This window comes from Gallinula chloropus (genome assembly GCF_964237585.1).
Source record: "Gallinula chloropus genome assembly, chromosome: 1".
In the NCBI taxonomy this organism is placed as follows: Eukaryota; Metazoa; Chordata; class Aves; order Gruiformes; family Rallidae; genus Gallinula; species Gallinula chloropus.
Genome location: NC_140085.1, coordinates 95,405,576 through 95,417,927, shown reverse-complemented (window position 1 = coordinate 95,417,927; position 12,352 = coordinate 95,405,576). Strand labels below are relative to the sequence as shown.

The 12,352-nt window shown below is 43.3% G+C and overlaps 1 protein-coding gene across 8 annotated transcripts in view; it reads right to left on the bottom strand.

Moving 5' to 3' along the window:
• BBX (BBX high mobility group box domain containing) overlaps positions 1 to 11,381 on the bottom strand; it is a gene marked incomplete at its 5' end in the record, with an annotated part of 54,976 nt that extends 43,595 nt beyond the window's left edge. For 7 of the 8 annotated variants that reach the window (XM_084262878.1, XM_084262877.1, XM_084262881.1 and 4 more), the window contains 3 exons: positions 3,472 to 3,667; positions 9,654 to 9,896; positions 11,217 to 11,378. In XM_084262878.1, the coding sequence (XP_084119004.1) occupies positions 3,472 to 3,667; positions 9,654 to 9,896; positions 11,217 to 11,378 (601 nt within the window). Of the gene's footprint in view, positions 1 to 3,471; positions 3,668 to 9,653; positions 9,897 to 11,216 lie in introns of all 8 variants that reach the window. The other variant, XM_084262883.1, reaches the window with a different exon arrangement.
• Between the last annotated feature and the right edge of the window lie 971 nt (positions 11,382 to 12,352).

Below are 12,352 nucleotides of genomic sequence, written 5' to 3'. Positions count from 1 at the left end.
CATTAAACAAGTAAAGGCTTGGCTGGTAGCTTGCTACTTTATTCCCATTGGAAGGCTGTTGCAGAACCCAGATCTGCTAAGCATTGAGAACTTTCTTCCAGTTTTCAGCTTATTCACAACCAGGTGGGACAAACTTTTTGTGGTGTTCACGTCTTTAGAATTAAGTACCTGTTCTCACTAGATGGTATTTCCCTCTTCTGCATGTACAGGAGTCACCCTACTCATCAAGACCTCCTGATGTCATCAAACATGTCCATCTCCCACAGTCTCAGGATTCCTTGCAGCTCTCCTCTCCAGTTACTCCAGATGGAGTTCATCTTCCTTGTATATGAATGACCAAGAGAGCAACCATCTCAGATGAGCTGTGCTTCATTTCAGTCTTGCCCCCGCTCCTCAGTTTTGACCAACTGGAGAACATCCAAGTTATGGCTCTAAAATTCCCCCCCTTCTAAATGTATTCTCAGTGGTCTTAGCTTTCTGCCTTTCATACAAGTAGCTTATCATAACAGGACAAGGACTGAACTGTTTCTTCTCCAAGTAAGCAAATACTTAAGCTGTTTATTTAAATATAAAAATTAAGAGGAAGGAAAAAAAATGGCAGCTAAGTGGAAAGTGAAAGTAATCTGGTGCTCAAACAACTTGAATACTTACACTGCAGCTGGCACTTAGATGTCTGATCATGCTAAAACAAAAATTCCTTCCACTAAGGTTTCAAATTACAAAATAACTTCATCTAAAGGAAGACAAAAAGTACATATGCAAACACTGACGTATGTTTATACTGCCTTCTCAGCACAACGCTTCTCTTATGGCACTGAGAACTTACTGGTACGAAAGATTAAGAATTAAGTGCTATTTTAAAGCCATTTACAGTGAAACCAACAGCAGTGAGAAAACAGCATCTACATTTGACTTGCAGAATGGGAGGTGATTCGTGATTTTCTCAATGGTTTTTAATATTGATGAAACTTAATACCACCTCTCTATTTGGGAACAACATACTCTGTTAGTATTGGTCTGGTTAGAAACTCAGCAGGCTGGCTTGCTCACTGTCACAATTTTTCAGAGGAAAGATAGAAATGAGGGAGAACTGAAGAGAAAGAAGGCCAGCAGGTACCAGCTTCAACTAACTTTCACCTGGGTGCATAATTAAGTTTCTTTCCAAACATCAAGAATTGCATCTCTATCAGTACACTGCCTACTCCAGGAAGCATCTTTTTTCCACACTTTGCTCCACTGAAAAGCTTTTTGACTCCTGATGGCTTTCTTCTGATGCGGAAACATGAAGGTTCTGGGAATCCTGCACTCTTGTATAGCAAAACTTTTGCTTGTTTAGATCTGTGGCTGTGAGTGCAGATGCTGCAAGGGTCATGTTTACCTGTGAACAGCTGTTGTCTCTGCCCTGTGTCCTAGGGCAGATCACAGGTGAGCCATGTCATGAGAAACTCATGCTCAATTACATCTTCCAGGCAGGATGAGCCAGGACACCACTAGCAGGTCCGCAGGTCAGAAGCCCAATGCTGGTGCCACACACCTCAGGTTCTTGACCTAGTACCAGGTCAACTCAAGAGGCTTAGATGTGGGATAGTTATTGTGGGAATGGCAAGAGAAAGGAAGATCTTACTCTATATTGCATTTTCCAAAATGAAATAAATGTGTTATGGAAAAAGCAATCAAGACAGGATTAACAACCACCACCAAGTAAAACAGATTTCCTGGAATGATTCTGGCATCATATAATCCCTGCCCTAAGGAAGCTATTTGCCTTGAAGATGCAAGACAGTCAGTGGCATTTCAAAAGTAAAAGTGTTTCTGAGGTGGTTCAGTAGTTGGTTCATCAGTTAGTATACAGCCTGGTTTTTCAAAGGGGCTGTGCTGGATAGAAGAGTCAAGAGTTGAATTGAACCATGAATGTCACATGAAGTCAAGGAGAGAAGAACAGAAGAAAACATATTTAGCCCAAACTGATATATAGTTGACAACACAGTAATCTATTCGGCATGGCAGACTTGTAATGATTTGGATGCTGCTAACAACTCTGTCAGTTATTTTATGAGCTATTGTTATACTCAAGAAATAGCCAGCCTTCATGGGCACAAGGACGGGAGCGAGACCCCTGTGAATTACGATGCTCATTGACTCAGTCTGCAGTAAAAAAAAAAATCATAAAAAATTAAATCACATGTAGCACAAAAGGGCCTTCTTTACAAATGAATGGCTCTATAGATAAAACAAAGGCTCAGATTAATTTCTAATCAATTCTGAAGTCCTGTGTCCTCTGCCCTGACAGGTGTCGATTCAGGATCTCTCTGTACTAAGAAACTCTACATCTGGACAGCCCAGCAGATGTGGTGGCACATGGCGAACACGTAGACCAATGCTTATTACCTGTTCTTTTGTGTTAAGTCAGAAAAACCTTCGAGGAGCACAGAAGTAACTGAGAGCAATAGCAGAATGGGATGAAGAGAATTGGGATTTTTAGAACTGGTCTCACATATATCATAACCATGTGGTATGAAAAACTTCATTTTGATCACACTTCACTGTTCCTTCACAGCCAGAATTTTCCCAACACTGTATGGGCAAAAAGGTCTATGTGTCTTTTTGTTCTTTTACACTTGTTGCATAGAACCATTTTCCACTCTCCAGCTCATGTCATAAGTTGGACAGGATACGACAAAGTTTCAAATACGTTGGTATTTATAAAGTGGGAATCTTTAAAGCAGAAAAAGAAAGAAAGGGTGTTGGGGGAAGATTATTTTCTACCTCGACTGTTTGGTTCTTAAGCTGCCAGAAGTTAACATTAATGTCTCTGTATTTCAATGTCATTATTGCAACAGTTCTCCTATTTGTGGGTATCAGAGAGAGATTATCTGCCTTTCACCAGTTCAGGCACTCTATCTACACTTACTCGAGGATTTTATTTTTCTCTTTTTTTCCTAAATATTCAAAAAGTTAGAATGGGCATAAAAGTGAAATTTAAGTGAAATTCAATTCCTCTCAATTTAAATCCAAGAAGTTAACTCCAGCAGTACATTCAACCACAAGAACACTTCACAGACACCCATGAATAGTTTTTGTAAACGGCAAACTACTAAACATAGTACAACACTATCAAAGAGAGAAAAATGTACACAATTGGCTTTTTCCTTTTTGACTAGAAAATAAAGTCTCTAATAGCACATAAGATAGAACTAAAAATCAATCACACCTGGACCCCAAATGGGTGTGGGTTATGATGCAACATATCTGGACACAACTCTTGAAAGCAAACACAGGCTAAGGGAAGTTTAGGAAGTTGGTACGAAGAGGTTTAACCAGGGTCTTGGCAACTGAATTTGGGACATGCACGTTCTTTGCACTGCGGTACCACGTGCAGTGAAGGACACTGTCATCGCACTTGGATTTCAAGGCCAGATCCTCACACAACAGGAGGATGCCACGTCTGAGTAACACAGACAGAAACCCCACCTGCCATCCCAAAGTTCAGCTGTGGCGTCTCTTCGCTTTTTGGGGCTTTCCTTGGGCTCGGTAGATCCTTTGCAGAGTCTGATGGGAAGGCCCATATCTTCTTCCTGCTTGTAACAGATGCCTGTGTTTTCACAGGTTTGTTTGTTGCAGGGCACCACTTGTATCCTGGGTTTGCCTTCATAAATGCATCTTTATACTAGAAAAGAAAAGGAAAATTACCAGTCATGACATTATATCATCCATTGGGCAATAGAGTGCACTGCATATAAGAGGATTTAATAAAGTAAATAATCCTTAAGTATCTTGATTTTTTTTAACAGTTTAATCACATGCTTAGTAGTTGACCGCCAACACAGTCTATTAAGAAGAAATATTAAGATAAGTAGAGCTGTATGCAAAAAAGGAGGATTTCTCTTTCCTCCCTGAGGGTTTACCACCCAGAGCAGGCTGAAGTTCTGACCATACAAACTGTTCCCCAGTGCTTCTTCTATGCTCTCTCTAGGAAACAGAGACAGCTATTTGAATTCTTCTGCAGGCACAATCTTTGTTTACTTTCTAGTCTGAATGAAATTAAATATACATTTAGCAATAAATGCAGCACGATGCTTCTTACCTTGCACTTGTTTTTTCCCTAAGTTATTTTTAGAACATCTGAGTGTACGCTTTCACAAATCAGGCACCGAAAGCAACACCACCAGTATCATCCCCTGTTCAGAAACTTCTCATACATCACCCCAGCGTTCCTTCCAAAACATGCCATGCTACATGGCTGAATAAAATAAACTGGGAACATTTAAAACTTTCTTTGGCCTTGAGCATGCAGCACATCTCAGTTGTTTGCTGTATTTTTGGTATGAGGCAGCAAAACAAACCAAGCTAGACTATACACGGCGGGTGGTAGGTGGGGGGAAAGGTCTGAATCCTACAGTTTGGGAGGTAGGGGGAAGGACAAAATGCACAGTGATGTTTTCCAAGTATCTTGCTGGTGAGATCAAACCCAGATTTTGCTGAATGTTCACAGCAATGAAAGGGGCACAGTTCAGTATTTTAAATGTGTCGCTATGCCAAGTGGAGAATGGGCAAAGCGGAGGAACATGCCACACATTCCAGCTGCAGATGTTTGCCTAACAACTGATAGGGGCACACAGCACTGGCTGCTGTGGGACCCTACCCAGTAAGAACCAGTGCTGACTGCAGGGAGAAGGAACCAAGACCTCCTCGTGCACTATGTAGACCATGGTGACAGCAAATGACCAAAAGAGCAGTTTTATCCTGAAGTACATGGCAGGGCAGCTGCTGGGAGTTCCTTCTGTGGTAACACGTTCCCACCCACCCAGCTGCTATCAGGCCCAGTCAGGGCACAGAGAAGCACTTATGTTTTATGCACACAGCGGTACAGAAACACAAAGAGGGCAAAAAAAATTCCCTTGGGTAGCAAATATGGAAATGGCACCAAAAACCTTGTCCTGTGATTGAGTCTCTGCAGTTTTTTTCTCAGATCAGTGACCAGCAAGCCTTGTGGGAGGATCACCAACCACTGCATGTGTATCACTTGCTTTCATTTCCATTTTAACCTACCAGCTGGCACTTGCTACCTCCAGACTGTAGCAAGGATACAAACAATTCAGTTTACCAGAAGCCCAGCACCGTGTGAACCCACCCTGTGAAGTCCTGTATTTATAGAAATGGCTATAAATAATAAAAATCTGCAGGGATCGCTGACCCACATACACACGGCATTTTTCTGAATAGGGTGTTAGGCATTCAATCTGCAAACTAAGGAATGCGACACCTCTCCCCTCAATCCTTTTCCCTTTCCATTAGTATGTTTTGGGAGCTCAGTATAATGCAAAAACAGCAAGGAGGAGGGGGCAAGGGAAGAGGTAGAAAGCAAATGCAGCGGGAAGCGGCTTTACCATCCATCATTAAAGCCACTGCCCACTCCCGAATCGCGTCTCCAGCCCGCAGGGTGAAAAGCACAGACTCGCTGGCAGTGAGGTACACAAGCTCTTCGTATCAGCGCTGCTACTTTGAGTAATTGAATTATTCTGTGGAGTAATTTGACAAGCTGACAGGCTGCCCATCAAACGAGAACCAGAACGCGTGCCATTTGCGAGGCAAGGCAGCAGTAAGCTTTTAATCAGTTCCAACAAGAGCAATTCAAGGGAGGTGGCGTTTTAATGGATTTTTTCCTCTGCAAAGCCAAGAAGTGAACATTAACTGTGCTCTCCGAAGGGGAGGGAGCAAAGTGAGGGAGGACAACTCATGGGCTCCTTTCACAGCTTTAACACTCGCGATAAACGAACGCGTAAGAAGTTAAACGGCCAAGAAGTAGTTCATAAAACGCATGCAGGGGCCTGACCCAAATCTCAGAAAGATTTCCAGTATTGATTTTTGTGACTATTCGACCAAGGCCTAAAATGAAATGATAGATTCTGCTTGCCAGGTCATGGGAAGATAACTTCAATGAGCTACACAGTAACGAGAAAACGCCACAGGCAATAGCGGAGCTGGGTCTGTTCCTCCACGTGACCCGCTGCGCAGCACAGCCACTTCACACAGACAGTCTAAGGACACGCCTGAAGTTGCTTGAAAAAAGCCCAGTTAGGTCCTTAACCAGAACACAAAGAAACCACCTTGGTTTCCACAGGGGAGTGGTAGGGACAGCCTGGCAGAGCTTGGCAACACCAAATAAATTATATTTGCTTTCTCCATCGTGGTGGGACCAGGAGATCACAAGTGGATTGATTGTAGCTATACCTCACGGTAGCACTTGACACATGCTTTAACTTTAAATGTATACTTAAATCCCACCAGCTGGCTATTTGTGCCACATGAACCCCACAGATCTAAAAAAACCCAACACAAAACCCCACCAAAACACAAAAAACAAACCCAGAAGATATTACACTCCATTTTTCACTCCTGAGGAACGCAGGGTTCACATTACATGTTATGGTCAATCTGTCACCCAGTGAATTTGCCAGACTCCAGCTGGGAAGCCAGAACATTTGTCCCCTCCTTCCCCAGGGCAGCTGCCAAAGCAGGGGCAGAGCAAGAACAGAAACCTCCCAGCCAGGGTGGCTGTACCTGTGAAACCGCTGGCTGAGCACTTGCCAGGAGAAGCGTTCAGCTCTGCTACTGAATGGCTGCAGCCTGGATTTAACTGGCTGCTCCCTACGAGAAACAATCCCGACTGTCTGGATCTGACCGATGCAAAAACGTATTTAAGAGTGAAGTGTTTTCTAGCAAGGGAAACAGGGTTTGGACAATAATAATCTCACAGGATATTTTCCCAAGCAGTCAAGTATTCCCAGTAAGCCCGGTAAGAGTTAACAGAAGAACACTACCCCTATTATTACAGTAACTAAAAATGCTGGAGCATATTTGAGTGGCCAGAATTCATTTTCCCCTCAGTGAAGGGAAAATGCTAACAAACAGCAGAAACACTTGTGGTTCCACTTGCGAGTCTTTATCAGGTACTGGGCTGAAATCCTCTACAACAACATTTTCAAAGTTAATTTTATCTAGAAAGTCTGTAGGATTCAAATACGAAGCCTGCTCCTAAAGAGAACACCAGCAGAAGCTGACACTGAGCTCTGCGGGCACAGTATGAGATCTTTGGGGCAGGTGTTGCTACAAGAAACCATAAACCACAAGGCTGAAAATAGAGGGAGCACAGGAACAGTTCTTCTAGGAAATGAAGGCACCCCAAGGTACAGAGAAGTACATAATGGGATTTTCCAAGAGTGCATAAATGAGCCTTAGACCCAATTATCCTCTCTGTGGGAATTGTCCAACTCAATAGAAAACTTCCCAAAGTCCAGTTGGCGAAATGTTCCGGTGCCTCACTACCTGCCAAGATCCCAGTTCCTGCATAGAGCTAGATACATGTGACCCCACCAACACCTTGATCTGCCCGCTGCTGAGGTAGTCTCAGTTCACTGCAGGTACAAAGCAGGTGAGAAACCAGGAGCTGCTTGCTTCATCTCAGCTAACTGACTTTGTAAACTCTGGCTTCAAGTAATAAAAGCACTCTTGAGACTGAAACAACCTGGGCTGTAGTCACTGCAGTAGGGACCACTTCTACCAGGTCTGGTTGATGTCTGGAAGTGATTCATATGCTCAGGGCACACAAGACACGTTGGGGGAACAGCAGATATGACACTGGGTGGGTCCTCTGGGCGACGTGTGCCCTGCCAGGGCAGTAGTTGGAAGCTGTGTGGTGGAAACCGCAAGCCAAAGAGCACTGAAAAGCTACATTTAAATAATGGAAGCTCATCCACTGTATTTTAAACCCAAATGAGCTTATACCTATAGGTACACAAATAGAATATTAGTAATACAATGGGAATTTTATGTCTTTCAAAGGCATTTACCTCTTTGACTTTTAAATGGCCTCTCCTTAGCAAGAAGAAAAATACCAATAAATGGTTCCGACTAGAGTTGACATTAACGTATTTTTGACAGTCTCAGCAGTGGACCTCACTGTAAAAGTGAGCACTAAAACAAACAAGCAATCCACACACAGGGATCAGGTCTGCTGGTGAAGGAGGCCCAAATACATTTAAATGGCACTTCATAGCTGCTAACAATTGTTGTAACATACAACCATTCGAAGAATAAAAATTACATGCTATCTCTCTTCTACACATTCTTGGAACTAGTTGTAATGATATAAACTACTTAGATTTATTGTTTCTCTTTGACACTGAATATGCAATTTGCTCTTCATGCCAAGAAAAATAAATAAATCACTACAGGAACAATGATTTCTACAACAATACGATTAATCTGTCACTTCATACAGAAGTTCTGCAATTATTTCCCTTCTTAATGAATGAGCTTTCTTCAGCCTTACAAAAGGCTAAGAAATAGTCACATCAGGTTGGGTTTTTTCCTCCTAAAATGATTTCTTCGTTTCATCTTTTCTTCCTCTGTATCAGTACTGGGTTTCCTAATTGCCCTTTTCCCACACATTTCAAGAAGCGTGGCTAACTTGTAAGTGGGAACGCAGAACAAATCGGGAAGGGGTGGATGAAGCGGAGACTCAAGCATTTCAACACCATTGCAGGCAAGGGACTACAGAGGTACTATATGCCCTGCTTCAAAAGGACCTGCCCTGCAGAACGCTTCATTTTCCCCATGGGCCTTTTCATGCTCACACAACTACTGAACAGCTGCTCTTACAGACAAGCACTAACAGCAGCGGACAATGCCGGGTGACAGGACAGGTACAGGTAACAGTTTCCCCAATGGTTTCACAGCTACCTGTACTTACAGTACACCAGCAGTCCTTGATGAATGAGAACGATGTTCTTCCTTCTCACATGCTCCCCATTGTTTTTTTCTACGATTTAATTCACTAGCTACCCGCCTTCTCAATCACATAGGTACTTACAGTGATCTACTCTAGGGTGATGTTATTGGCCTAAGTAACTTCCTTTGTCTTTCACTATCCACTATCAATATCTGCCATCTTCTTGGGGCCAGCTTATCGCATAAACTATTTCCTAAGAAGTCTCATTGAAATAATAAAGTGACAAAGTTTTGTGAAATATGGGCATAGATCTCTTTTCCTTGCTCCCAGTTAAGGGACTCTGGCTGTGTATTGCTCTCCGATTTGGGTGTCGAACTCGGAGCAACCTTCAGTGAGGCAATCAGAAATCTGTAGCAATACAGAGGGAGAGTATGTCATGAAACACTAGTAAAGTTAAAATTCTTTAGCATCAAAGGTAAAAAGGGACTGCATTTGTTCTCTGTGCTTTTGGTTTGGTCCACCTGCATTATAACTACCAGCAGCCTGTGTTATTGATGGTGAATGCACAGCTGAAGAATCACTAGCATCAGTGACACGCAACTGTATGAATTAGTGTTCTCAATGGCCACACTAATACTGGTACCGCAGGAATTAATCAGGTGATATCACAAAGTGCACATATTTGTTCAGATGACTACTAGAGGCAGGTTGGTTTGTGGATACAGACCAGTTTCTTTTCATCCTGGTCCAAAGGGCCAAGTGAATCAAAGCAAGAAGAGCAGCAGCTCTGGGCATTGCGACCCCACTGGGGAAGCTGCAGAACTCAAAGAGAAAGACCCCACAGAAAATATTTAATACATGGAGAAACAGGAAATAGGCAAATGTGTAGTGATCTGCCTTGACACCACCAGACAGTACATACCTCCTTGGCCATGTCAGTGTATTTCTGCTTCTCTTTTGGATCTAGAACAGCCCACCAGTCTGCCAAAATCTTAGTTGCGCCACGGTTATCAAGGCGAGGGTGTTCCTTTCGCACGAGGGAGCGATGGCGTTTGCAGAACAAGAGAAATGCATTCATTGGTCGGCGAGCTCGCTGCTCAGAGGACTCATCATCTTCAGTTTCATCAGCATCCTGCTCTAAACCATCAGCACCAAGAAGCGGCACCTAACAGAACCAAAAGGGAAGGTGTGTAGACTCAGCTTTCCATGCTGCTCATGGAGACGGAGTCTGTGTATGCCGGGTGTCAACAAAGGAGATGCTCATGGCTACGCACAGCTACCTCCAAAGGCTGTCTGTCCTGCCCAGAAGACCCAGAGCTTTACAAACCTCCTCACCTGAAGATCCGAGGCTTGCTCATGCTCTGCAAAACTTAAACTCTGACTTGCAAGTGGAGACAATTTCTAAGCTGAGGACCACCCCCTAGTAACAGTCCTAAAGGAGCTGCGAAGAGAAGATCCTCCCTGTCCTCTTCCAACAAGCTAGAAATCATCTTGGTGGGATGAGGCAAGCTTGGGCCTCAATTGCTAGTGTTTGCAACTACAAAGTTCACAGGAAGCAGAGCTGCTCCCCCATCTCCTAACACTCATCACTGAGCCTGTGAACTGTGCTTCAGCGTGATCACCTCAGAGCTGACCAGTGGGAGGCCAGGGTGCAAGTCCTGACAGAATCTGCTGCCCAACGATGCCCTCTCCACTCACAGACCAGCCTATCGCTCATGGAAGGCACAAACTACAGAAGACTAGTTCTGACCATACAAAGCTTATAAATGTACGAGACAGAAAACCATTTCCTACTTAAACACAACATGGCTGTTTTACGCCACATTTTGGCACACAACCTGTAAGATCAACGGAAAGCACTGTCACAGTATCAGGCGCTTCCTTGCTGCTCCTTGTCCTTGCCAAGGTGACTCTTCCTTAACAGTATGTAGCTCAAGGCAGCCTCCTCAGCACTCGCCTTTCCTTTCCTGCCTCAGCAGGAAGGAGGTGCAGATATGAACATTATCCCCATGATGGAAACATCACATCTCCAAAACCTATCACTTCCCATTCCCACCTCTTCTTACAGCAGAAGAGTCTAACTGTACATTTGGGAGGTGCCACACTGTGGGGTCCTTACAAAAAAAAGGGTAAGGACAGCATCATTGAACAATTCCAAAACACCAAGCATCAAGCAAGAGAGATTATTCCATCTCCGCTCTCAATATGCCGGGGCATAAGTTGAACTTCACATGCTAAGATAGTCTAGCTCTAAAAACCAGAGGGGATTTTGTCCAAGATTTTAAACACACAGTTGACAACTCACTTTGTGTTATTTGCTAATTACCTTTATAGCCTGACGGGCTCAGCTTCCCTTCTTTGAATTAGCGGCGTTTGTTCACAAAAGAGAACAGCAAGAAGCAAACAAACAAAAAAAAAAAACACAGCTAGGGAAAATCTGACCCACCATTAACTTTCTACAGTCAAAGCATCCAATGAAGTCTACCTTATCAATATCTTCCTCCTCTTCTTCTTCCTCCTCCTCTTCAGAGAAGTCAAGGAGTTTCTTGGCAAGCAGGGGATGCCACTGAAGACACTTTCTTTTTGGTCGCTTCCCAGTTCCTTCTCCTTCTGTCGAATGATCCTTATTCCTACTACTGCCTTTCATTACTGTGACCTGTCATGCAAAGATAGTTGTAAGTGTGCAACAAACCCTTAAGCGTAAATCACCATCATATAGATACTTAAAGCAGTGATAAATAGAGCACTCAGAAGACTCTTAGAAGTTTGTCATGGCAATAGACACTTATTCCAATTGTAAACAACGGAATGCAGTTATCTCTTCTTATCTTAAATGTTTCCACCTAATGCCCAGATTAATTAGCAACATATAATTTAAGAACACAAAGCAAAGACACTAGCCAGTCCAGCTCTTGAATATGCTCCTGTCTGAAGGATAGCAGAAAAGCCTTCACACTTTACTGGCCAAGTGAGTGAGAGACTGCACAGCTCTTCCACACCTATGTCCACTGTAGTTTTCCCTATTTTGCCACTGAAAATGTCCTCTTTAGCAGTGGAACATATCACCAGCCACTCATCTATTAATCATGCACTTACATACTGCAATGTCTGTGCAGAACCCCATGACTCTATGAGCTAGGATCTCCCATTAAATGGTGCAATAGGGAAATCTGACTCCCTGCCTAAGAGAAGTGAATTTTAATATGTGAATTTGAACCAAACAACCAGAAGTTGTTACTCTGACACTTCCAAAGTACTTATCAACAGGACCCCCTGCACAGCAAACAAAACAAACCACCCGCTGCATCAAGTGCATGCAGGAGCTAAACAACACTCGCACATCTATTTTGCGTGTCCTCATCTAAAGAACACCTCAGAGCTACTTCTCAGTAAAAATACACACCTAACACATCCTAACTACTAATGTAAGGGATGGCTTGAAATATCTGCTACCCAAGTAAGGGGATAAATTAATATGTAAATAAAACCAGCACATTGCATCGGAGTACCAAAGGCCACAGGAAGCAAGCACTGCCGGCATACAGTCTGGTTCCTGGTAGCCTTCTGTTTATACTGTCTAATGTCAACGATAATCCTGACAGGAACAAGGCTGGCTTTCCA